Genomic DNA, 27,065 nt, shown 5'->3' with positions numbered 1-27,065 from the left:
TTGTATTTGCACTTCTTTATTTACAAACTATTGTTTACATACAGCATTAATCTAACCTAACGTGTACAACTGCGCATCGCGTACGGTCAGGGACGATCCATAGAGATATTATAGATAGAGTAGGCAAGCCTGTAAGTGGAAGCGTTAACACGTTAAAAAGAGATGCAACATCGAGCTACCTTTCTATCTCTCTCTGTGCTCGCTGCTGATTGTCTACAGACGTTTTACGTATATGTTGGCATAGACAATCAGTAGAGACCACAGAGAGAGATAGAAAGGTAGCTCGATAATGCATCTCTTTTTATCGTGTTAACGCTTCCACTTACAGAAGAATCGGTGGCTTGCCTACTCTATCTATAATATCTCTATGGGACGATCGTGGACGATCGGAGAAGAGCACTTGTTCACTTTCGTCTCCGACTCGCTCACACCGTCCCCGACCGTCCCTGGATTGTAAGGTGAACGAATCTTTTGTTGCCTGATGGAAGAAGAGGTATAGGTCTGTTCAGTCTGCTCACTCACTTTGAGTTTAGCGGAACAGTGGAACCCCCTTTTCAATATGAACGTTCACAATGAAATAAGCAAAAAATGTCTATGTGAATAGCTCCAACATCTAACGTGGGTATTGCCCGAGTGAAAGAACGAACAAAAGGTTAGAATCATATGTACATATACACTTATAACCTCTATCGTTCGCTTCGTTCGTTCGTTCGCTCGGGCTTCAATACCCACGTTAGATATTATATGTTGTGTCTCCTACTGCTTCAGCGCTATACAATAAGAACGAGCAGTCTATAGTCTATGTTTCTCATGTGTCTATGCCACCGAGACGCGCGCGCCGCACCGCTGGCCGGGGGGACTAGTTACTAGTACTAGTTAGAGCAATGATGCGTAATTATAGCATAAGGGTGCCTGTACATGGGCGTCTTAATGTCTTAAGACTGTAAGCCAAACCTATGGCGGGTGATTTAATTCAAACTGACGTTAACTGAATATTGATATAATTTGTTTTAAACAAGATAATAGGCATCCTGTTCATAACAAAACTATGTTACGTGATTGCATTATGATATTGGAAAGATATTTAGCCACCAAAACTAAAAAAAATTTTGTTAACGCTGAGTCGTTCAAAAGAGAGGTTATGTTGACAAAATTATTGTATTAACATGAATTGTAGAAACTTTTCAATTAATGCCTTAAAAAACGTTCTAACGTTATAATGTAATCAGGTTACATAGTTTTATGATGAATAAAGTGTCTATTTCCTTGTTTAAAACAACTTATATCGGTATTCAGTTAACATCAGTTTGAATGAATCACCCGCCATAGGTGTGGCTTACAGTCTTGAGACATTAAGACGCCCATGTACAGGCACCCTAAGCAAAATAACCGGATGACACTTTGTAACATTACAGTAAAAGCGATTTCCAACCTTTCGTCCATTTAAACTAATGCTCCTCATTTATCGAAAGCCGAGATATAGGGCGATGAAAAAAAATTATTTTTTTTTGCTTGTTAACCGAACCAAATTACAGTTAACAGAAAGGTTACACCTAACGTGTATTACAAAATTTTTACCAATCGAAACATACGGGCTGATTTAAAACACGGAATTATTTAAAAAAAAAAAAAAAAAAAAAAAAAAAAAAAAAATTATAAAGGAAATTAAAACAACAAACCAGGGGGTATTAATGGGTCATGGGACCCACGGTAAGAACGAAGTTCTTTAAACACGAGATGAGTATAGACACAATTTCTCAGGTAACAAGGGGGTCGCCAGACCCACAGGAAGAACGAAGCTCTGTAAACGTTAGTACTGCATTTATGTTGTTTACTAAAACAAAAACTTGAAAAACGAATAAAAAAAAAAATAGTTTACTACTCACGATGGTTGAACTTCGTGAGAACGTCGTGCATAAATACAGTACTAGGGAACAGTAGGTGAGGGGGACGGGGTAAGGGGGGAAACTTGAAGAGGAAGAGACTTCAGGTGAAACCACTTTCGTTACAAAAAAAAAAAAATCTGTCGGTTTTAAAATTCCAGCCCCCCGAGTAACGCGACATAAAGAACTTCGTTCTAAAAATTTTTTAAATAACCCAATTATTTTTTTTTAAATAACTCCGTGTTTTAAATCAGCCGGTACGTTTCGGCTGGCAAAAATTGTGTGATATACCTTAGGTGTAATCTTTATGTTAACTGTAGTTTGGTTTGGTTAACAAGCAAAAAAAATTTTTCTCCCTATCAGGCGTAAAGTGAGGGCCCAAAGTACTTTTCGTGCATGGTCATGGGCCCAAAGTGGAACTTTTCTGCCCGCTGGGCGCAAAGTAATCACAATTCTTTGTACACCAAAATTCATACTTTTTCTGTACTAGTGTGCATAAAATGGGCTTTTTTCACATTATTTGAAGTGCCAAAAATCAAATTTCCCACACTGTACATGAAAATAGTGTGCAAAACATATAAGTATCAGTTTTTCAAAGTTACATAATAATGTGAAATAGTATAATTTTGAATAATTTTAATTCTATAATGAGTTTTTAAAATTAAATTATCAAATTTGAATGAAATCATATTTATATACAATTTTTGGAGAATAAAAATGGATTTTTTTTTTTTTAAGAACGAACAATTTATGTTTTGTAGTCGGGGGGGCGTCTCCCCCCGTACCCCCCCAACCGGGGGCTTCTCCCCATGGACTCCCACCAGGGGCTGCCGCCCCTGGACCCCGCACAACCTGTCTCACGAAACATACCTTTATTCCCCTTAGTTAAAAGCAATTTAATGCTACCATCTTTGAAGTCAGCACACTTATATTTGAAAAAAAATGTATGCACATATATCAACTCAATATCGAATATTAGTAACTCTGTTACCGTCGAGACTGAAGACCAGGCAGATCGTAAATGTTATACTATAGACTCTAAAAAAGCAGGTTTTTGGCAATGGACACAACGCAAAGCAGCAATATCGGCAGCCTAGGTTGCGTTCAGACCATAGAGATATTATAAACGATCCGTCATCTCTTCGCCCTCTCTCTCTCGCACTCGCGCATTCAAATGGATTGTAAAAAGTATTGGCGTTGCGTCTGTACGCAGCCTTACAACATATACCTACTGGAGTTAGCATATATATGGCAATGCTTGCATACTAATTTGAGGTTTATAAACTTTAATTGATTTTTTTATTATACATGTAGAGTTGATAACCTCACTTTGCACCCTTAAGGAGAAAAATAATATACGCTACTCGAGCGCAAGCCTTTGCACCCTTGGGCGAACTTTGCGCCCTTCGACTACTTTGGGCCCTAGGGCGCAAAGTTCGCCCGCGGGCGCAATGTGACACTTTGCGCTCTAGTGGCGTAATGTACTATTTTTTCCATTGCCCCATATCTCGGTTCTCGATAAATGGGGAGCATTAGTTTAAATGTTCGAAAGGTTGGAAATCGCTTCTATTGCAATGTTACAAAGTGTCATCCGGTTATTTTGCTGATGCTATAATTACGCATCATTGCTCTAACTAGATGTGAGATTGCTCATTGCTGGGATATCGAAAAGTCGACGTAATGTTGTGATGTGTAATGTAAATAATTTATGTAATGTGTATAATCATCCTGTGTAATGATAAACATAGGCTAAGCCCAGTTAAAGTGTGTATGAAAAAATAACTGCGGCAACTTTTACAGAAGTTGAGAAATGTCATAATTCGTCGAGATCCATCGTATTTTTAAGTTTTTATTTTCTTAATTACAAGTTTTATATTGTAATGTAAAAAGTACAATTTGGTCAATACTACGTACCAGCCGCAACCTAGTCCAAAAGATAGGAAATAATGATTTGTCTATGGAGGAGTGTACCATTTGCTGCAGGATTGGGACTTTTTCATTACCACACAAAAATTCTCCAAAAAAAAAATTTGTCCCCCTTACAAAAAAAATTAATGCTACAGCTTTGCATGAAAAAACGTTTTTTCATGACAATTTATGCATAAGGTTATGATTAAAGCTGCGGCAATTTTCTGACTTTCAAATGATGGGAAAAATAACCATACCTACTCATCTGAGATTATAGATCAGTGATTTTAGATAAGATAAGCGACGAAAACGGTTATTTTTCCCATCATCTGAAAGTCAGAAAATTGCCGCAACTTATAAGTGTTATGCATCAATTGTCATGAATAAATAGTTGAGGCATAAATTTTTTTTTTTAAGGGGTTCATTTTTTTGGGTGGGGGGCATTGTCGGGTAGTAGAAAAGTTCTAATCCTGCCGCAATTGGCAAACTCTGGGGCGAACAGCACTTTTTGTATTACAAAAAACTCATGATCAATGAAAAAGATATCACGAAAATACTTTGAACCTCCACGAACCATATACCTATGACGTTTTTCGATGCAAGATATACATCTTTCAGGGTCCGTACCGTATAATTATTTTTCTGTACTTCTGCCTATGTTATAACATAGGCCCGCGAAGCTAAAAAAAGTTATATGGTACGGCTCCTGATATACATCTTATCGCACATATATCGACAAAGGGCCGCCCGCATCCCGCCGGTCCGCAGTGCATGTCCGCATCTTTTTTCTCGAGTTTTTTTGAAAACTTTCGATATATGCCGACATGCTGCTCATTTCAGAGCGAACAAAAGGCGCGCGCGTGTACGATCGGCAGTGCAGTCGGCACGATCGCTTGCCAAGAACAACAATACTTAACAAACAAAAATCCGAGTATTCAACCCACTGGGCAGTTGGTTTAGGAACTGGCTGGTAGAGTGTCAAAAAGCAGCTTGTTATTTGACGAAATTTTGGAGAGGATACAGTAAAAGTGAAACGTGAAGGCAGGTTGAAAAGTAAAAAATCTCTTCTAATCAGTGCTGTGTGTGCAGGCTCTAGCAAATTAATAATTTGGCAACTACGTTGTTATCCTGCCAAATAACGTTTCGATCAGAGTAATGTATAAGTAGGTAGAAGTAGAATGAGATTTTAATTTTATTATCTAATAGATTTGTTCGATTAGGGTGTTCAGAGCGCTTCGAGCAACCTCAGAACCATCAAGGCGTACTAATATTTAAATTGATGATTAAACGATCTTCTAATGAGGTTCGCAATCATAAATAATTATATGAGTATATAGTTTGTTCGAACTTTGAAGATATTTTAAATTTTACTACATTTACTCTCGACCATGTAATACCTACAGATACTTATAGGTACACCTCAATAGGTCTTTGTCGCTTGGGACCTTGGGAGAGCGCTCTTAAGTTAACAGTGTTGAGTCAACACATCCTTAGTCTAACATCATATAACTGTTAAGTACTTGTTGAACAGTATATTACTTGGAAGTTTTTCTTCTTAGAATAAACGCTTATTATTATAATGTATCAAGTCTTAACTTGATAGGGTAATTTCAACATTTATAATTTTTTACATTTCTTTCCAACGTACGTTTTACTTTTTACCTAAATTTGTGAATTAAGTATTCACAGCGTGACGATGCGCTTGAGACTTGAGAACACATGTGGATCATGTCATGTGTTGCTTCTTTCTCGGTTTTTTCTTTGTTCAATGTATATGTGAGAGAATTGCGTGATACGTATCTATATCTATGTATATATGTTGTATATGTAGAACAAATATACAAATACAGTGCTGTGGGAATCCTCGGTTATCGCTTATCGCATCGTCTTATTCGTCTTCTTTTTTTTCGTGACAGTGAATAGAAGGAGAAGGAAGGACGGTGCCTTGCCTATTAAAAAGCTGTTAGTAGTATACCTATCGAGACCGTGGATTTAAGGAAGAATAAATGTTCAGGGGTTTCAATCGTCGCAGTACCTAAAAGTAAAAGAGCTGAGCTCGAGCAATTGAGAATATTGAGATCCGAGAGGTACAAGTTCGCGTCAATCGAGGATGGGCAGAGAAGAAGCCCACGTCGAAGAAGCGGAGACGACGACGACGAACAGCTTAGTGCTGCTGGTATGATGGGACCTGGACAAAAGCCAATCCGGAGGACAACTAACACGACGAGCACAAGAACATCGACGACGACGACGACGACGACGACGCCAAATTCAGCAACGGCTTCGGCGACGAAGACGCCGACGAGCGCCGCTGCCTGTAAGCTCATGTTTTTTAATTTTTTTATGTACTTATTGCTTCCTAACCTCGATGATGCACCCAACACCGCATCGAGTGATCGAATCAGTTGATTGACAAATTTCAAGCTCGATCTTACTGATTGATAAAAAAGACAGTACCCCTTTTATGTACCAGGTTTGATACCTCCTCGATTTGTTGGAAAATTTTTAACTTTTGGTATGTGTTTTTTTAATTTAACTGTGGATATTGTGTGTGATAAGGTAATCATTCCAAGGTATAGCCATTATTAGAGCTTTATCGATAGATGATCATTATGTTGCTATTGACAATTTGCAATGGAAGTGCGGGAATTTCAAGTCCGAATTGTACGTTGCCTAAGTATGTCTTTTGATACGTGTTCTTGTAACTTTAATTTGATACATATACTGTAACTTTGGACAGAGCATACAGATTAAATTATTTTTCTGCATATAATATTGACAGATATATTTTTTTTCTTTTGATATACCAAATCGATACTTATCGTTCTACATACAAATAAAAATATGTATAAACAGGGGAAGTCCAGTGCAAAGTACATTTTTTGTGCTAATCTTAGCATATAATTTCAGTAATTCAGATTCAAGAAGGACCTCAACCACTGGAGGGAAAGCAATTTTACTTGGATATAAAGAACCACGCTCTTTCTTCCAAGCTAGAGGCTAAAATCAAGGATCTCGGTGGGGTGAGTTTCTAAGCAGTTATGTAATGTTACTTCTCTAAATTGTAATGTTTGCTATTTTCATTTACACAAATTATAGTGTTAATTCAGTTTCAGCTTGGTAGAAGGTTCTTGCAAGAATATGTTTTTGTGACGTGATTGAAATAGGTTTTGTTGAAAAGAATTACCTTTTAAAAGTTAGACACATAGGGGAAAAAAATATGATTTGTAATTGGATTTCTCGTTTGACTCATTTACATGTTAATATTATCAAGTCATTTGATTCATAGTTGACATTTGATTCTATTGAACATTATCACGTAACAATCATATACTTAGTTAACAAGCACATTTGAATTATTGTTGTTTTCCATTATTAATGTAATATTAATAACGAAAAACATTTAATCGCTTATTACTTTGTAAGAAATTATGACTTTTCAGTCAGTAAAAGTTAGAGTAATTTGAAAACATAACATGTACACCGGAAAAAAACGAGAAGTTCAACGTGAGATACCAGTTGGAGTTTTATTAGTCAAAATACGCGGAAATCTAATTCTATGACCAACCGCCTATTTTTTTTTTTTTTTTTGGCGTGAAAAGAAAGTTCTGTCTCAGAGCATTAGCTGTAACTCAAGTTTGTAAGAAAGATAGAGAGAAACCGCTTCAAGAAAAAGCAGAGTCAGAGCTGGCAGCTCTCCTACCTCGTCCTTCCTAGCTCTGAAATTCTCTCAGAGCGCGCGCGGATGAATCGACCACACAAATACACGTCCAAACCATTACGCGCGCGGGTTAATGGGCAACGGGGCGAGGAAAACCTTGCTGAACTAGGCGCTTTGAGATGTATACATGTATATATGTATGCGTGTATTGTACAAACAACATATATATCACAGAGAGAGAGAGAGAGAAACATGTACACATATCGCACCTACGTTAAAGCCAGAAAGGGGGTATATGCCACTATGCGTGCTTGTTGCCAGGCTCGAGGAAAAAAAAACGCGCGGGGGACTACGCCCTAAATTCTCCCTCGACTAGCACGAAAACCATGTATATCGATGTGACACACATGAGTAAAGGAGATAGAGAGAGAGAGACGCCAGTAACGAAGTGCAGAGATGTTTAGATAATGCAATTTTTTTCAAAGTTCTGTTGACGCTGTACCGATGCATGTTTAAGCATACTGATCTATACTATACTGATCTAGTCGTGTTTATAAACTGAGAGAGAAGCACTGTGTAAGAGAGAAAAGGAACGAGAAGCACACACACAAGTCCTCTGAGTCAAAAAACTTTGTTCCCGATTCCCGACGTTGCCAGCTATATCTTTGAAGCGGCGGCAAGCTTCAAAATTTCGAAGCGCGGGCTTTACTTCACGCAAGAGTTTATATTTCGTTACAGAAGGGAAAACGTTCTCCAACTATATTCCGATTTGTGCTCTCTATCTTTGAAGTCGAATTCCATGAAGCATATTTCACGCGTTAAGTCGATAAACAATGAGCTAGTAGCTGTAGGCAGAGTTAGGAAATTCGCGCACGTAATCTGTTGGTAGATTCAATGTAAAATGTTAAGTGTCGTTGTGCATTAGCCTCGAACGGTACGGAGCGCGTTTGAGTAACACGACGTGTCCTTTTTTTTCTTTGCTCTGCCAGCTACATAACTCTTTTCACAATCTCTCGTTTCGCGAACTATAGTAGCCAGCTAGCGACGCAGAATTTGATGCGCTGCTGGCTGCAGTATTATAGATCCCCCTCAGCTGTGGCTTCTACTGTTGATGCGTTTAGCTCGTTGTATGTTCATGAAGCAGAAGTCTCCAGAATCAATGTGCTGTTCAATGAAACAACGATCCCTCATGTGCATTCCAATTCTGTAATCGATGCAAAACTCAAGTTTCAAACCAGTACATGGTAGAATTTGTTTTCTTCTACTTTTTTTTTTTTCAAAATATCGATTAAAAATACGAGTTGGATCAAGGAAGGTAAAGGGGAGGAGGATGAAGCCGTGGAATTCCAATCGATCCGGCAACGTCGCCATAAATACGCTGCTGCTGGCTTGCGCTCCGGAGCATCATCAGCTTGCTCTTCCCGCTCTCATCTCTCCTTCTACCTCTTGCTTCTCTCTCTCTCTCTCATTCTTCGTATGCTCTTTTCTCCCCTTCATCTCATTCGCCCGCTATGCTATGGGTCTCTGTGTTGACAAACAACCCTATACCGTATGCTCATATATAGGTATACAGGCAAGAAGCCGGCAGATAGACGACGGTGAAGTTGTTAGCCAAGTCGCATGTGCTCCGCGGCAGCGCCACCCAGTGGACGCGCCAAATAGACGTCAAAATCGAACGCATACCCAGTTATGAACCTTATCACTCCATTTCTCAGTGTAAATCTTTGGCTTCAAGTCATCATGTAGCTCCCTTCCAATAAAGACCTTCGACAGAAAAAATCAATCGCGTTTCAGATACATTGTAACCAAGAAAGATAAACCGAGAAGTATTTGTCGGTATTTGTTGTACAGTAGCAACAACAGCTGCATCAGGGTGACTGCTTTGTACTGTTACTCTACCTTGTATATACACCACTGTGTGCAGTAAAATTGATGGTTGTAGGGGCGGTATTGTTATGTATTATCTCTATGAGGCTGATGCAGCTCTGAAAAATCAGTAGGCCAGGTAACATTGGCTTGGCGGGGGTGTTAAAAGGGGCAACAGGCCAACAGAGGGGTAAGAGGTAGGGACGCCACAGCGCGGCGCCCGAGGCAAGCTCTTAACGGCGTATGGCCATTTTGTGCGTGACAGTTCCTCGGAGTACTTCGTTCGTGCTGCTCCGTAATCGCTTGCTCCACTCTGTAACTTAGCTTCTCTCTTTCTCTCTCTCTCTCTCTGGTGTTTGTTTGTGTGTGGGTGTGTGTGTTTGTACATATTTATCTGCATACAGTGTTTTTGTGTGATGTACGTACAAATATTGTAGTTATTCATCACTTGAAGCCAGTATTATACCTAAATCAGCTGAACCTCGACAACCTGGACAGCAGGACGACGCCGTTGGAGACGAGTCAAGTAACTGGAAGGTGCGATGACTGTTGCCTCGTTTCGTGTACCAACATTTACTGTAGAGTTCCAAAGAGTCGTGTATGAAATCAGGATCGATTCTGTGATGAAAGCAACACAGAAGCGGCATCAGCAGCAGCACAAGTAGCCACGTATACGAGAGGAAAAGAAAATCTTTCTAGCAGAGAAGAAAAGCTGCAGATGTATTTCTTCCTCCTTTTTTCTCTGTCCTCTTCTCCTGGTTGTTTCGTTTGTATTGTCTACCTAGTTGACAATTAAGAACAGCCTTTGGTTTCCTCTCTTCATCTTCTCTCCCTTGATGAAAAGTTATTCCTCTCAACCCACAACCGTGTGGTGTGTATGCATGTGCCAGTCAGCGCGCGCCCATCTGCTCTTTCTCTTTATTTCTTTCTCTCTCTCTCTCTCTTGCTCTACTATGGACTGTGTAGATACATGCAGTGCTGGTGCTGTGCACTCTGATGTGTGGCACCGTTCCGTTTACCTCGGCGTTTTGTATGCTCAGTTGCATAGGTGTACACATACCTTGTATTTACGCCAGCAGCCAGCTAGTGTCGACGACATCGCCGTCGTCGCCGTGATCGTTCTCTTGGCACACACATACAGTTGTAGTACCCTAACACGAATGGAAGCAGAGAGCGCGAGACGGGATCGGGAGGGGGCCACGTGACGCCTCCGCCTTGCCTGCCTGGTTCGCTTGCATTACGCCTCGACCCTTTTTCTTTCTTTCTTTCCTTCTTTTTTTCCTTCTTTCCCTCACGTTTTTTCTCTTTCTCGCTCTTACTCTTTGCTGTCGATACGCCTCGCCTCTGTTGCTGCATGCTACTATTACTGTGCCTCTTTTACCTTTCTCTCTCTCTTTTTACCTCTTTATATTATTTTTTTTTTCTCTCTCTCTCTCTCGCGGACGCGCGGGGCGGCTACATATATGTATGTGCAAACGGACGTGCATATCGCCGAGTCCGGCTTTCTTTCCTCTCTCTACACTCGCGCTCTCGCTTGCTTATTATTAGCCTAGGTGTTTCTTCTTGGCTTTTGTGTCCAAGCAAGCAAGCTACCCAGTAAGAGAACACACGTCCATCCGTACATCCTCCAATGCACTCGAGTCCGGTGTATACTCTAGCTTGGCATACCCAGTTACAGCTGGCTCCTCTAGCGTCTGTATAAACAACGTTTTGGAGTCAGGAGAAATGCACTGTTCCTCCTGGTAGGATACCCATGAACTTTTTTTTAACTCGTCAGTGTGTATCAAAACCATTTGTCCAGTTTATCATTTACTCAATCTTGTTATGTACACATTGTACATTTGACATCAAACAGCTTGGAGTATTGTCACTGCGACTGTTGCTGCTGAGTGTGCTTCCTACAGAAACGATTAAAGTGTGCACACTGCTGTAAAAAATACCATTATAAGATTACTTAGTACATATGGGGTTGGAAATAATCTGACTTGTACTTGTAACAAAAAATAGTTTGGAAGAAGCTGGACAGTAATTTAATAGCTTCAAGCAATCATTGAACAGTTATCTGTTGCAAAATTTAAGTGACAAACGATAAATTGGCTTTTTGTTTTTATGACAAAATATTCTGTCTCATACTCCCTACAACAAAACGAATGTGCTTGACGTTCTTGCGGATGTTTTTACAAAACTCAGTCAATTTATCCTGCAAAATTCTATTGAGATGACTTACAAACCTAAAGTGTAAAGTTATTGTTGAATTGAAGATATTTTCAATGCTACTATTACTGCTATAAATAGTAAAATAACTACACGAAAGTAGGTCAAATTATTTCCAACACCATGTTGTAAAACTACTAGAGTAATCACATTACCATCTCAATGGTATTTTCACGTAATCGAATAGCGTGCAAAATAATGTAAATTGTAGTAACTGTACAAATGTACTTTTTATAATTAAATGTGCGTGCGTTAGAAAACTAACTTCGAGGAAACATGACAGTTGACTTGTTTTTTGACTTTGTAAATGCTTACAACTCCAAAGTCATTAATGGCCGTTACTCTGTTGCAGCTGATCGAGCTTTTCTTGGTGAAAAGCGTCACTCTAGTGGTCACTGATCGCAACGACAAGTCGACAAAGTCGAGCTGTTCGCCTGGCACCACTGCTAGTACTCCCACAACTCCAGCAAGCGTCACCGCGTCGACGCTCAGGTCCAGATGGGCCGACACGAGCGGAGGCAGCGGGGGCCCACCCTCGTTCATGAGCCTCGAGACGCTGACGCCGACAACGCCAACGACACCTTACCGCAGTGTTGAGGGGCCCCTGTCCAACTCAACAAACCAACGAGGCTCTGCTACCCAGAGATCGGTATGTACACTGCTATCATTTTTTTTTTTTTTTTTTTTTTTTTTTATACCCGTTTCAAGTGGAGTGAATGTTTGCGTATGAACGAAAGAGAGAGAGAAAAACTGAGATACACATTCAGCAATATTAGTTGCTGATCTTGTGCTGACTTTGCGTTTTTGCAGAAGTCCCGGGCAGATGCAATGTTGGAGCGGGCTCTGACACAGCCGCAACAGTGTTCAGTAGATCCGCTCAACAACGCCCAAAAGTGGGCCATACCCATTTGGACGATTCACGAGTTTCATTCTTGGTTCGGCAAAGTTGAGAAAGCGGCGAAAAGCCCGCTCGAGACCAAGCAAAGTGGCACCAGCAAGCAAGTTAAGGTCAAACATTTGAAGGAGCCGTTCATCAAGTTTGAATCCTATCGCAGGTAATTATCGGTCTTGCGCTGTTATTCGTATGAAAATTTTTAATTTCAAACTTTGATTTTTTTCACGCAGGGAAACTCGGCCAGTCTTTGTTGAACTAAAATCCTGGCCTACCCTGAACTTTGATGGTGAGCCGGGTAGTTGTCCGTTTGACCTAAAGCGCAGAGAAAAAAAAGAGGTTCTTTGCGCCAACAAAGAGATCAAAGAAAATAGAGAAAAGTGCTTTAATCCCGACTTATCAAAGGTAAATATTGCATCATCAAGATTATACGATGATTAATGACGACATAATATGACCAGAATTTTCTTTCCTTTTAGGGCAAAGACATGACTCGCAGGCCTTGCGCCACAGCAACACGCGCTCGCAAAACGGAAAATACTGGCCACTGCGAAATCTGCCGTATTGATTACAAAAATTTGTCCAAACATCTGCAAACTGACCAACATCTCAACTTTGTGCGTAATGATAAAAACTTTTTATCTCTGGACAATCTGATAAGTACGGGAGCGAGCGTCGAAGCCTTTCTCAAAATCAACATATCGAAAGATGTCAGGTAAAAATAAAAAAAATAAAAAATGTCTTAAAATCTTTACGGGAATTTCTACGACTACAATTTTTGGGTGTTAAAATATTGAGAATCTATTGAGATGAAACTACAAAGAACTGAACCCGTTAATGAAAAGTATTTATTGAGAGTACAAAACACTTGCCACAAGCTTACATAAAGCAGTTGAGCTTAACTCAGTATGAAAATAAAATGATTGTACTGTACCAATAGGCTTGAAACTTTTTGATTTGTGATGAATAAGTTTAATATGTTAGTGTAAGAAAATCTGCTTAAAAGGTTAAATAAAGTTGGAAGAAAAAAAAAATTAAAAATTGAAAGAGATACTCTTACTTGTCATATTCATATTTACTTAATTTTAAACATGATACATATTGTTATAGTAAGATTTTATATCATTTACGCTATTTTTTAAAGTCAAGTAGTAACTTTGAAAATGATTTTTAATTAGTGGGACTATTCAGCTTATTAAATACGTGAATTTCCTCGTACCTGTTCAAATTTCAACCACGTGTAGAATAGAAAAACAAGACAAAATATATTCCCGTGTGTACTACAGTAGTCCAATGTATGATGTCACAGACGCGTTCGTGCATTTGTAGCAGCACAATACAATTCGACTGCACATAAAAGTATACGTTTGAATCGACACACACGAAAGGAACTACAATTCCACCATTTCCTCCTACTCAAATTGCTTTTGTCAATACATATGCAAGCTTTAATTCAATTGTGCACGAACACATCACATAAAAATATAAACTCACACCAATACATTAACAAGGACGGCACGTTCTCAATTGCCAAGGTATGAAAATGTCTTATTTCGACTTTCAGAAACATTGTAGCCAGTCACTTATAAACCATGGTTTCACTTAATATGTTCCGTCTTACGTTGAAATTAGCGGAAATCAGGGTAGATGTGTCATCTCGTGAGACTGGTTTTCCCGCGTATTTCGTATTTGTCATACCAAAGTTGCCATCACCGTGTACTTATTGATACATCAGTTGTATATGACTGTTGTTTGTGCAAGTTGGGTATATGGGCGAGCAAAATCACTAGTTGAGCTCAGCACGCTCAGTTCCCCTGCTCTGTTACGGGCACTCTTCCCGCTGAGTGCATTGACCTCGCCCATCACACACGTAGGTCCGCCCTTGACCGGGTTCAAGCCGCGCACGAAACCACAAACAATTATACATACGTCACTGATGGGGTGGACATCCAAGTGATTCCTTCTTCTCGCAATTTTTTTTATTTGTTGAAAACAAACTTTGTACAATGGTCACGGTCAATAATAAAAATGCACATGCACTTACTCGTCGCAACATACAACACGTTGCTCTCTTACTCATCGCAACAGAACACACTTAGCAAAGGAAGAATGAAGAAAACATAGGGTCTTTGAGCGTCTTTATTGGGGTTTTATTGGGTCTGTGGCACATCAGATACATTGAAACAGTGAAACGCACAACACTGAGTACGTTAGCAGGAAATGGTTGATTCACTTTGAAAATAAGGTACAATTTGACGCCACGATATCTGACTTCAGGTATATACTCACAATGACACAGAGCAGGCCAGCACTATGTTTATAGATTCAACAAAGGGGTTCTGAAGCGCATATAAAGAATACAAACGCTTATCCGATAACTCCATCAAGTGGCCAATAGTAATGTATTTATTTTTATTTCGCAGCAAAGACTGCAGTCTGTTCTCCAGTCGGGATAGCAGCCTCGAGAATGGTCTCTCACTGCCAGACGAAAAGTGGGGAAAAAAAGACAAATCTAGTTTAAGCGAGTATAGTGTGGAAGACATAAGGATGATGCAGTGCAATGGTGCTAGGAAAAATTCAAAGCTTGATTCTGCGCACAACCTGAGGACGAGGGCCAAACACGAAAGTGGTCATTTACTGAGGTCCAAAGGAAAACCACTCGATGAAAATGCGAAAAGTGATAAGCCCAGTGAAAAGTTCATCATCACGAAACGTGCGAAAGGGACTATATGGATAGAGGAGGATGACTCCGAAACCGAAAAAGATGAAAATGAACTAGTGAATTACGATGGAAAGCCGCTGTTTAGTAAAACTTGTGAATCAGAATCGAAGAGCAATGAAAGTGATAGTGAAGATCCAAAAAATGTCTCGTTAAACGGTGTTATTAATATTGAAACTGTTGAATGTAAATATGTAGGTAGTAGTCATAGTAAAGTTACTAATAAAGATAGTGCATTTAAAGACTCTCTTTTGGATGCCAGTGTAAAAACTAAAGTCAATGGCTATGAAGAAAAAGACAAAGCCACTCAACCCGTGGAAGTTGTTGATGGTGCTGATTGTAACGTTAAAAAAGATGTGAATAATGTAGATGAGCACATAGACTCGATAAGTAACGCGGTCAACAGTGTTAATAATAATGAAAAAGTGTTAGCTCTTGACAATGAGGATACTAATTCTGTTAAAAGTTTAAACAAAGACGATCGAGGAAGGTTCAAAGTTGCAAAAAGAGGCGGCAGAACATACAGAGGTCGGCAAAGATTATCAGTTGAAGAGAGATTGATAGAGGATAATAGGGATTATTATAAAGTTGAGGTTTTGGGCAATAAACTGAGATCTAGTGCAATTCCAATTAGTAACCAATTAGCGGTGTCACCCTCGAAAGAAAATCAAACTGAGCAAGCAAAGCCAGAAGAAGGAGACAAACCATCAAGTGAGAAGCCAGTTGTGGTGCGTTTCAAACGCGTGAGAAAATCGGAATTGTCTTTGCTGAGTGTCGAAGCAGAATCTTTTATGTTTGGAGACCCAAGGCGCGATGACAATTCCAGTGACGAAAGTGATGGTGAACAAAGTAGTATTTTACCTAAAGACACTGAAAGCGATGGGGAAGAAGCTGTGGATTCTATAGTATTGAGCTCTTCGCAAGAGTGCAATATTACTCCAAAGCAAGAATTCATTGAAGATGATTCTCAAGATTCACCAGCTTCCAAGGCTAGGAAAAAGAGGAGGACTCAGACTGAAGCTTTGTTGAAGGACAACACTGATTATTACAAATTTGAAACACCCGGAAGTAGATTACGGTAAATTTGAGTCTTTTCCCTATTTATCTACAATAAGTGCGTACTTTTTGAGGAAGCTGCAGCGATTTTTGTTGATAATTGAGATCTTTGAAACAAGAGTACATTTCGAAAGTTACAATATCGCATTTTTATTTTACTTGACAGTTACTTTTTATCCCGCTCGTATGTACAACTCATTTGCAATTTCTTAGACACAATAACTGGTATCGAAATCATTAACCACCATTTACATATTTTTCTTCTTTTTTTTTTTTTTTTTTTTTTTTTCTTCAATTCATTTGATCGACATGGCTAACTGTGACTGTCAATAAGGGAAATCTATAACCCAATCAAATTCATATTGTTAAATTTTACGGAAAACAAACTTATAAACAATATGCAGTAATGTTGTATAAATTGGTTTAATTGTTTTTTCCAGATACCAAGCTCCTTTGACCGGCATCTGCGATCCAGAATTGGATGGGGGAGATCCAGAGCTGGACCCGAATTCAAGTATTGTTCCAATTAAGGAAAAAATCTACCCGTCCAAGCCCTCAGCAGAGGTCGAAAAGATGCACTACTCCTTTGAAGCCGTGCCGAAATCCGAACCTTGGTATCGCACCTACGAGCGTCAAGACAATGGCGATGAATATTATTACAGCGAGAGCGACTCGCTGAAGCCATTTCTGCTGCCGTACGAAATCGAAAACTTCCACGAGATATTGCAAAAAAATCTCGCCCAGAGCGGAGCTCATCGTAAACGCGGTCGAAATCGGGGCGGACACCTGAACATGGGAGTTCGATCACCGCGCAAAAGTCCGCGATGCCATGCGTCTACTTTGGCCATCATGTCGACGATCATTAGAAGGAGAGAGCAACAGACTACGACGTTGAATACAATCGATGAGGAGGGCAAGAAGGCCAATAACGAAACTGCCAAACCCGATAAAAAATCTTCCGAAAAGTCTGATGTTGATGAGGATCTGAAACAGCTGGCCCAGAACATCGATAACATGCTCAGCGACGGAGTGGACGAACTGGAACAGCTTGTTGCGGATCAGCCGAAAAATATCGAAGAGAGTATTCTGCCCGAGGCTCGTCAGAAAGGAGCTCCGGCTGATCTCCTGGAGATACTAGAACACGTTGGGACGCTAAATGGTTTCGAGAACTCGTCGTGTGCTAGTTCTGAGTGTGGGGAGTTGAGGGGAGACTCTTTGCTGAAAACGCGAAAGAAGAAGAAGAGGAAAAATAAGACTGGCTGGCCGGGTAACAAGATGCGGAGGAAAATGCACATCAAAAATTTGACCGAGGAACTGCAAAAGGAACTTCAAAAGGAGCTGCATATAAAGGAATCGGATTTCGAGAATAGATCCGTGGAAGAGGCAGAAGAGAGTAAGCCTTCGAATGATGAGCCGGAGGAAGAGGAGGAGGATGAGGAGGTGACGCAAGAGACACAGTCGTTGCCTGAGGAAGAAATTTACGAGAGCGAGCAAGAAACGGGCAAGGAAAACGAGCCAGTTCTTAATTTACCGGTTGAAAAGGAAGACAATGAAAGTAGGGAGAGTATAGAGTACAAAGACATTAGTCAGGAGGCCAGTGGAACGGAGGAAGTGGATGACAAATCTGTACTGAAACAAGTTTCAAGTGAAGAAGTGACTCCACGGAAAAAGCGCACTGAGAGCCCTGACAAGTGCATAGTCAAAGAGGTCGAGATCGAATCTCAGGCGGTGAAAGATTTGAGGTACGCGGAAAACAAAAGCCTAGCGTCGAGCGAAGACTCCGAGGCTTCTCTATCAAACAACGAGAATCTATGCTCAAAGGACACGAACGCGTTAGTGCCTCACGAGAAACGTTCGCCCGTCAAGTTCAAGCGAAAACGCCAGCGGAAAAACACGACTTCCTCGGAGACGTCTAACCACGTCGAGGTTGAGAACCGACGTCAAAGCAGTGTTACCTCGTCGTCGAAGAAACAAAAGCAGGATAGCAATGAAACTCGCGAGCTGACTCTGAGCACCGGCAGCAGAAGTAAAAAGATGGTAAAGAAACTGAAGCACAACGACAAGACTTTGAGTAACGAGAACTGTAAAGAGGATTTTTTATCCGTAAACGAAAGGCGGAGGCCCAAAAGGCCGCGAAAAAAAGACAGTCTCGCGTCCGAGCTGCAAAACGGTGAGTTTGAACAGTCGGGTCGAGTCTCGCCGTCGTCGGATGTCGATCAGAGGCGATCAAGTATCGACTTTCAACCCGTCGTCAGGGTCATGAAAATCGATCACTCGGTCGACATGGACAACAGTAGTGTACTGTCTGTGACAGTGGCGAGCAATCGGCGCTTGAGAAGCTCGGCATCGTCGCCCAAGTCTAACATGCAGCCGCCAAAGAAGCGATTTAAAAACACTTCCAGTAGGCGGTACATATCAGGACTTGGCATGAAGAATAGTTGAAAAAGGAGGATAAGCGTGTAAATTTTTTTTTTTTTTTTTTTTTTTTTTTTTATAACCTTGAAAAACTTTTTTTTACTTGCGAATTTTCAGTGAGCTTCCAGACTGTCAATTTTCGCGAAAATGAACTGTCGCAGCTCATTTTGTACATTCTGTACAGACGGTATTCGTGTATGTGTAGTATTTAAAATCTTAAAGGCACTTAGGAATTTATTAATTATACGATTATATAAAAAATGTTATTACAATTATTATTTTTACTGTAACATCGTAGTAGATCTCTGCTACTACCAATATTTGTACATTCTTATGATGAGACCTTCGAGGTCTTGTCACATTTGTTTATTACTATTTTAATAAGCATGAAAAAAGATGTTCCTCTTCATTCGAATGATTCGATTAAAACCTACAGTTCGTGTACAAAATTCAAATTCGAAACTTATAAACTTTAAATGCACCGAGTGCAGGGTTTTCAATTTAACCTAAACGAGGAAAACTGAAAACTAATAATCTATTTCTCGTATTTTTTTATTGTTTGTACATCAACCTTTTTTTTATACAACACAAAAGATACATTTTTTAAGTTGACGCAATAATTCATCAGTAATACTTGAACAATGTTTGTTTTTTTAGAACATGCAAGACTGCAAACACAGCTTTATCATAGATTAAAACTTTCGTTGTGAGAAAAAAATGCGTGAAAAGTACAACATCTTACATCAATTAAATTTGTTTGTATGAGCGACTATCAGAGTTTGCGTGTATAATCAGCGATATGTGAAAAGAAATGTTTGTCTATAATGCAGTACCAAATTAAGTTTCTACATTCAAGAAGAGAAAGACTCGTGAAAATTTTATTTAAAAAATATTGTAAATCTGTCAATAATGCAAAAGTGATTGAATATTAAAAATGAAAAAAACTGAATTTTCAATACAAATAAAATACTTTTTATTCGTCTCCCCATACAAAATACTTAATCTACGGCAATTTAACAGGCATTAGTTAATCCAATCCTTCTCTTTCGTTAAAGGCAGCCTTCATAAGAGCACGTTTCTTTTGTTTCTGTTCCTTTTCTTGCTTGTCTCTCTGCTCAAGCCTTTTCAGTTGATTTTGAACAGCATCCTCGCCATTATAATGCAAGTCCAGTTTATTTGTCAACCATTCAAGTGCGATTTCCTTGTTTTTAAACTGACTCCTCGTTTCGTGGCATTTCACAACAATACCCGTTGGTACGTGTTTCATAACAACCGCGTTACTTGTTTTATTTGTTGATTGACCACCTGGACCCCAACCTCTAACGTATTGTATCACAAGATCATCATTATTTACTTTGGGTACTTTTGAGTAGTTCAAAAACTTTTTATATGATTTTAAGTTTGGGCGAGTCACAGATAACTGACGGTTGAATGTCGGGCTTAACTGTTGAAAAACAAACTGTCGATAATATTTAAGAAACATTTTTTTAAACGACCCTTTTGCGTTTCAGTAGTGCCAGCCCCTTCTGTAAACAACAGTGTAAGTTATATAAAAAAATATTTTTTATTGATAATTTGAAATACGTAGCAGAAACTAAAGATAAACTAACGTACCTCATATTGAAAATTAATGTCCTTTTCATGTGTTAAATTCCTGTTATTTAAAAAAGCTCTTCTGACCCTGTGCACAAAGTACTTGGGATCTGTGTACTTTAAATTTTGACTATACCTTAGCAAACTCTTATACAAGCCCAGAATTTCATACTGATGCATTTTCACCATTTATTCCACAATCACGAAACTTGACGATTAAACAAATCAATTGAACAAACATCCGTGTTGTATATATTTAACTGGAAACATATACTTGAGTGGCATATATTATAGGTTATTGAAAAAAAAAATAAAGAGATTATTATGCTATGTGTTGTCTGCTATATTCTTTTTTTGCTCCAAAATACTGCGCATGCGTAATAAAATTTTTTTTAACTTTGAACTAGTTTAAACAATGTAACATTAATTGGATAATTTCAAAATAGTATTTTTTAATAATCATGCAATATTTATTATTTCCTATTTTCAAAACATCAATGGATAAATGATAAAATAAAATATTATCTGAAACCATCAGTGAAATATATATATTTAAGAATTGGGTTCCTTTACTACCGACCGCAAAACTTATCAACAGCGAACAGCTGATGGTTTAACCTGAAAAATAAACAATGAAAAATAGTCATAAGCCTCGTACTGACAGACAACATATTTTGTGCGCAACTGTACAAGATTTATGGTATTTTCTATTATTGCCGTATAGTATATATAATATATTTTGCATATAATATGCACACATACAGTGTTTTTACACTGTACGTCCATGGATGATTAACATCGCATATATATATATACCTATAGGTAATTCGTTTCTGTTCTTCGGTCTTTGGTCGGCTCGATCGATATCAGCCCTTAAAATTCTCTGTGTCAAAGGTACACCTATATGTACATCTATACTCGCTTTAAAAAACCCTTGCTCGTAATTTGTTCCCCTTCAATTTTAAAAGAAGTCATTGGATCCGCGTGACAACAGCAATTTGATTATTTCAAGAAAGGCGAAGAAGAAAAAAAAACAACACCCGTAACATTGGTAGCTGGAAAGTCTTTAGTTCTTCGAGCTGCGGAGCGTGTAAATTAAGTAGTGATCGTTGGTGAGTACACTAAAGGCATTTCTTTTTTTTCTTTTTGTGCATGTTTGAATAACCATGTATTACGTGAACTTCGGGCGTATAATGCGTGCAACGTAACGATTTAATGTATACAAAAGCGTAGGGAAGAAACAACGTGTAGCGCGCGGTTATGTGCACATGAAACACACAACTCATCAGGAAGAGCAGATGAAAAACGCATATAAACAACATAAATACTTGGATGTAGATATATAATTATACGCACACACGCAGCAGCAGCTAATCCTGCGTAAAAGAAAAAAGCGAGATCGCGAGGGGCGACAGGGGAAGTTGACTTTTTTATGCATTTATATTCTTTGCCGGCGGCCATCTTGTTTGATTTTCGGAGTCGGAGCATGCGCAACGCAGTCGTATCTATACGACTTATAGTGACGTATATAGCTGAAGGTTGGTGAAAACTCGTGCGGCCAACTTCGCAGTCTTCGCACCCAGTCGAGGAGCTACAGCCGAGCTAGCAGGAGATAATTTTTTTTGTGTAGTCATTTGGGGACCGATAGAGTTCACGTGAGAGTGTGTGCGTTTGAGAGTTGAGGGGCTTGCTCTCATTGGTTGCGGGGAGCCTGTCTTTATGTTTTATTTATAAAATATACAGTACCAATTCAGTGCGTAACGTGTGCTCGTTTATATACCATTCGCAACGACTTTATCATCGTCATCAGCCTTTTCGTTGGAATCAAAGTATAAAAAACGGTATACAACCCAAGGAGGAGGAAGTGTGGGAAATCTTCCGTGTGTTGACGAGTGAGTAGTTAAAAACACATTGTCGTGGTTTTAGATATACTCATGGAGAGATCAATAATATAACGTTTTGCGTTTGCGTAAGCAAAAAGAGGAGAGGTTGGTATAAACCTATACATGATACATGGGTAGGTGTACGGTTCGAATAATGTTTCGTTTTGGTCAAAAATCGGTGTCGTGCATCCATACAAGTACGTATAAATATGTACGTACACCTAAACAACTCGACAATGACCATTTTTTTGCGCTGCCTTAATTGGAGGCGACGACAACGCCAGTAAGGAAGACGAGGAGGAGTGTAGGCACTTGGGGGCACTCTCGATGAGTGGCGCTTTGTTTCTTTCCTATCCTATATCTTATCCGTCTTGCTCTCTTTCTCGCACAATTTTCCGTGTATTGTGTACACAGTATATGCACGTATACTTTTGCATAATACCCTCGGAGTCGTGTACTCGAGAACCAGAAGAGGCGAACAAGGTGGTGTATAGAAGAGAAGGCTCTGGCAATTGTCCGTGTTGAACGTCGATAAAAGAGCATAATTACGTTACCCCAATCATACAATTTAATACTGTAGATACCTACGCCTCTGTACGGTCAGTTGTACTTGGTATGATAATGATAATGTATGCAAAGGTAGGTAGGTCGAGTTACGGTAGATTTGTAATCGTGATATCATTGTCGGAGAAACGGTGACTTGAATTTCCGCGACACCATACTACATATAGTAACTCTTTATTCGACGGAGAAACTGTAGAAACACTGCACGACGTATATTGGTATTAATTGCGTCAAATGTTTTTTTTTGCTTTTTTGTAATCAATTCTGTAATCAAGTCTGTAATAATTCACTGTCGTGTTTTGCTTGGTCTCGGACAGCTCCGGTTTGTCGGGAGATAAAGCGGAAAAGATCAGCTTGGATGTTCGGTTGACATGCTCAAGTATTTTTTCGTTTCACGTTGTATACATTCGACGCACGCAGAGCGCGAAAAACCTCTCAACAGTTACGTCTTTAGAGCATTTTGCGATAACGTGCTGCGAATACATAGTTTGTGGATGTACCTATTTTCTAATACTGATCGAAAAAAGTCCGTTCATTTCGTCCCAAAAATACCGTTTCAATTCAACGATCGTGTACAGCATTTGCGCGATGCGTCGCATGCCAAGTTTTGTTCCTCGCTCTTTCCAGAAAAAAAGAAGAAGAGGGAAAAAAAGGAGAGATTCTCCTCTCTCCACCCGAGAATGTAGGATGCCTACAGCGAAAATTCCCAGTTAGGCTGTGCGCTGATTCAGCCCGTCAGTGTCTGTGTGCGTCTTCTGTGTCCGTTAGCGCGAGCCGATCTCTCGGCGTTGCGAGAGTTGCGAAATTGATCGGTGTGTGTAGGATAGACGCAGAAATTGGGAAACGCGCGCGCCTGTTATACCTTTCGGTATACGTAACAGCTGCCCCGAAGCGGCAGGTGGTTTGCAACACATATTCTCCCAAACCACAGTCGTTGTTGAAACAAACTATCAAATCGAAATAATCATGAGCGTACGACTGATAAGCATGACGAAAATTAAAAAAAAACACGTGCTCGTCTGAGATTAAATATAAATCAGAGAATCTAGAATTTTCGTTGGCCGGGTGTATGAGTGATAAAACATATTAAGTGCTCGCTGGCTTCGATTAATTTGATTTACTGTATCAAGCATTACTACTTAGAATGTGTTTGTCGTGTTTGTTGGACGGTTGGATCGATCGTCAGTTGTATAGAGCAGAAAGTTACCCTAATATGACTATCTGCCGCGCTGTCTCTAAAGTATATATAAGTATATTCGAGTATACAATACGTACCTAGAAATTTCTAGAACCACATGTTGATAACTGTGCCCTGCTTCAACTGCCGAATTTCAACGATTTCGAGTAAATTTACTTATTTCCCCGTTTTTATTGTGCTGACTTGGATTTGTATACCAAAAAAACCTTTTTTCATTCTTTTTTTTCTCTCTTAGTATGTAAGTACAGTTTTACTAACCTGTACTGTGAGATAAATGCTGTGAACTCGTGTGTATTTCTATTTATGTACTATTGCAAATCACAACGTAAGTTGATAATAGCGTGTTAGATAGTTGTCACATATAATTGAATCAAATAACAGTTGTTCCTTGAACGTAATAACAATATACCAGCAGTTTACGTGTGCATTATATCAAGGTAAAAGTTTCGAGAACAGTTTGCACACAGCAGCATTGCTCCAGACATCACAACGTTGTTAAATTAAAGTGGGGGGGGGGGAGGGAACAAAATCACAGTCTTGTCATTGTACTAATAACTTAATAATAGTGTATACCCTAACATCATTGCGCAAAACATTACATAAACAAACAATTCCCTTCGAAGCTCTTTGGGGACGGACGACAACGCCTATACTAGTGTACATGTATACTCATATAATATGTGTGTATACACAGCCATGTCTTCAGTTACTTTGCGTAACTCGCGTGTATTTATGAAGATTGAGAATGCTTCCGTCCTCCCGTGTTTACTCTTGCGTATCGATGGACACTTATTTTCCACCCATGATTGTGTATATTATGTGCAAAGTACTACCTCCCCCCCACTTGAGTGATTGCGCCAGCTGTCAATGCTTACTAACAAAATAAGGTAAAATAAAACGCTGCTGGGTGACTTTTCTATTAGCCCAAAAACATATAGATGATATGATAAGTCTAGTCTAGTTACAATTAAGCTCGCAATTAAGCTTCCGAGTACCATAATATTATGTATGGGATGCTGCTTACTTTTCATATACTTAGGTGGTATGACATTAGATTTTTACAAGTGTTATTTTGTCAATAAGAGACATTTTTTCTAAAAGCAAGTACTTAATTTTGTTTCAACTTATTGGATAACATATCAATCATCGTGCCATAAAAGTCCCTGGAGTGATAGCGGCACATTTTACCCCATGTTGTACTTAACATGTCTAACAGTTTCAAGTCGTTCGTTTATTTTCAATTGTCACATTGTTTTTGTATGGCGTTTAGTCTGTGTAACACGCAGTTGGTAACAAGGTTACGTGAACGGGAACGCATCACGCCAGTACTTACGCCGTTGTTTTTGTGCATGCATTTTTAAGTAGTATAATTTTGAACTGTATGTCGACGGCACTATATGTACACATAACACAACAGCGAGTTTCATAAATTATGTATTTTGTCGAAACGAGCAGAGCAACAATAAAAAATTCGACTTTCTTTCCTCGTGACAGGTATAATATCTTACGAAATCATCTGTTGGTGCAACGTTTGATAACTTGAATATGTATTTGTTTTCTCCATGCACAAAACAAGCAAAATGTGGAGAGAGAAAGTATTCGCGGTTGTGCATGCACATCTTGGTGCATTATTGTATATGCGATGCAGTACAAAATTAAATTAAATTAGCCCATCCAAAGTGCTAAGTTGATACAATAGTTGATTTTATGTGTATATTGTTTACGTATATGTTTCCGACGTAATTTTGTTCGAGATTATCAAACCAATGCGTACATTTGCAAAAGCCAATATATAACGAGCTGCGTAGTTCAACGATAAGTTTTTCCGATATTAACCTCAATGCCAACTGTATAATAGTTTCGAAAATGAGGGCGGTCTTCGGAAAATTACCGCCAATTTCACCATATCGCGCAACATTTTCGCTACAGTTTACCAAACGATGAACTCAATTTTCACACGTGCACTTAAAAAAATATCGGAAAAAATAAAGGCAAAGACGCCGTCAGTGTATAAGAATCCGGTCACACGCTTAACAACTATCCCCCCGATTATCCCACGAGCAGTGGCTTTGAAAGAAATAAAAAAACCTTGCATTTCAGTTCTTATTCGTGGCCTTATTTGCGCGACTTTCGCGCTAATCCCGTTCGTTGGTGAATTTTTACAGCAAGGCAAAAAAAAGGTGTATACAATAACAAAAATTTCCCGCATACAATTATCTAAAGGACTTATGGTTCGTTTAAATGCAACCCAATTGCTAATAGACTAAAACCTTAATACTTGAATCTCAACGAAGTCTAGTTTATTGAAATACTTCGTAAACAGTCATTATACAATATTTAATTACTTTGGTAACTTCTGAAGCAAATAAAAGTTCTGTAACTATTTATAATCTATAATTTATCATTTTACATATAGATAAAAAAGCCGGACATTTTTTCGTTTACAGAAAATGTTTTACTTGAGGTTATTTTTACTTTGCACGAAAAGCACTACAGTAAAACATTTGTTGATTTAAATATCATGTCTCATTGCATTAACGTTTCAAAGAGTGGAATTTAATAATCAATATCACAGTGTTCATCCTGTTGCGGGAAAAATCAGATTTTTGCTGGTGCTAGTTCAAAGATTTAGAAAACATTGTAATCAGTCAAATTTAGAAAAACATAATAGAGTTCAACTCTTTTAAAAAGATATTTTTATTTACGTTAGTTTAGATGTTGTTTATCTTATTCATTATCAGTTAGCAGTAATTTAACCATTATGTAAGTCCTTAACTTTTGCCATTCTGTTCGCAATTAACTTTTTTGTAATAAAATTTGTGCGGCTCTGTCTGACGGTTATAAGATAACGTGTCTAACTAATCGTTTGTATATCCAGTAGATCACGTGACTTAATTGTTCGAATGAGGAACAGCTGATGTTTCCAGTAAAATTACCCTAACCCTATACATGGCAGAGTTACTCGAGACACCAAACGAACATCCCCCTGGGTCTATTGGGATTTGAACTTTGCTGAAGCGCCCATTACCAATGTAAATTTGTATAAAGGGACAAATTTTGGATGTTGAGAAAAAATACTTTTCTATGGTTTTCTAACATTAGCGCCATCCTTATACTTTGTAGAGGGCGTTCGAAGCTGATGACAGGGAAGGCTCTTTTGAGTACAAATCCCAATTTGGAAAATAAATTGCCAAATTATGTGAGAGGTCGATA

General features: G+C 39.0%; 4 protein-coding genes across 4 annotated transcripts in view; 2 read left to right on the top strand and 2 right to left on the bottom strand.

Moving 5' to 3' along the window:
- Positions 1 to 5,660: 5,660 nt before the first annotated feature.
- On the top strand, positions 5,661 to 18,655 carry LOC106639566 (uncharacterized). Its single transcript, XM_089597144.1, has 8 exons — positions 5,661 to 6,108; positions 6,702 to 6,814; positions 11,885 to 12,181; positions 12,343 to 12,587; positions 12,658 to 12,829; positions 12,904 to 13,139; positions 14,848 to 16,221; positions 16,640 to 18,655. The coding sequence occupies exons 1-8, from the start codon at positions 5,970 to 5,972 to the stop codon at positions 18,639 to 18,641; spliced, it is 4,578 nt and encodes a 1,525-aa protein (XP_089453270.1). The 5' UTR covers positions 5,661 to 5,969; the 3' UTR covers positions 18,642 to 18,655.
- Positions 18,656 to 19,326: 671 nt separating this feature from the next.
- LOC111642732 (mitochondrial translation release factor in rescue) lies at positions 19,327 to 25,770 on the bottom strand. Its single transcript, XM_089596863.1, has 3 exons — positions 25,744 to 25,770; positions 20,804 to 20,825; positions 19,327 to 20,090 (listed from the first exon to the last, which is right to left on the bottom strand). Exons 1-3 carry the CDS (start codon positions 25,768 to 25,770, stop codon positions 19,642 to 19,644), a joined length of 498 nt encoding a protein of 165 aa, XP_089452989.1. The 3' UTR covers positions 19,327 to 19,641.
- Positions 20,022 to 20,490, bottom strand: LOC106639538 (mitochondrial ribosome and complex I assembly factor AltMIEF1). The gene is made up of 2 exons (XM_014353197.2): positions 20,229 to 20,490; positions 20,022 to 20,140 (listed from the first exon to the last, which is right to left on the bottom strand). The coding sequence occupies exons 1-2, from the start codon at positions 20,394 to 20,396 to the stop codon at positions 20,102 to 20,104; spliced, it is 207 nt and encodes a 68-aa protein (XP_014208683.2). The 5' UTR covers positions 20,397 to 20,490; the 3' UTR covers positions 20,022 to 20,101.
- LOC106646192 (dnaJ homolog subfamily B member 6-B-like) overlaps positions 21,769 to 27,065 on the top strand; it is a 31,864-nt gene continuing 26,567 nt past the window's right edge. The window contains exon 1 of the mRNA XM_089597145.1: positions 21,769 to 22,099. The gene's annotated coding sequence lies outside the window, so the exon portion shown is untranslated. The remainder of the gene's footprint in view (positions 22,100 to 27,065) is intronic.

Source organism: Copidosoma floridanum, unplaced genomic scaffold, assembly GCF_036245765.1.
Source record: "Copidosoma floridanum isolate Cflo_tuat_1 unplaced genomic scaffold, Cflo_Japanese_pri ptg000030l, whole genome shotgun sequence".
NCBI lineage: Eukaryota > Metazoa > Arthropoda > Insecta > Hymenoptera > Encyrtidae > Copidosoma > Copidosoma floridanum.
This window is presented reverse-complemented; position numbering and strand designations above follow the sequence as displayed.

Excerpts from the sequence above, each read along its gene's own strand:
- LOC106639566 (XM_089597144.1), top strand. The coding sequence starts at position 5,970 with ATGATGGGACCTGGACAAAAGCCAATCCGGAGGACAACTAACACGACG. Across the intron at positions 6,815-11,884 it reads AAATCAAGGATCTCGGTGGG|CTGATCGAGCTTTTCTTGGT; the intron begins GTGAGTTTCTAA and ends ACTCTGTTGCAG. Across the intron at positions 12,182-12,342 it reads GCTCTGCTACCCAGAGATCG|AAGTCCCGGGCAGATGCAAT; the intron begins GTATGTACACTG and ends GCGTTTTTGCAG.
- LOC106639538 (XM_014353197.2), bottom strand. The coding sequence starts at position 20,396 with ATGGTGAAAATGCATCAGTATGAAATTCTGGGCTTGTATAAGAGTTTG. Across the intron at positions 20,141-20,228 it reads ACATTAATTTTCAATATGAG|AAGGGGCTGGCACTACTGAA; the intron begins GTACGTTAGTTT and ends TGTTGTTTACAG.
- LOC111642732 (XM_089596863.1), bottom strand. The coding sequence starts at position 25,770 with ATGTTGCGCGATATGGTGAAATTGGCG. Across the intron at positions 20,826-25,743 it reads GCGATATGGTGAAATTGGCG|GTTAAACCATCAGCTGTTCG; the intron begins GTAATTTTCCGA and ends TTTATTTTTCAG. Across the intron at positions 20,091-20,803 it reads TAAACCATCAGCTGTTCGCT|TTAAATATTATCGACAGTTT; the intron begins GTTGATAAGTTT and ends AAAAAATGTTTC.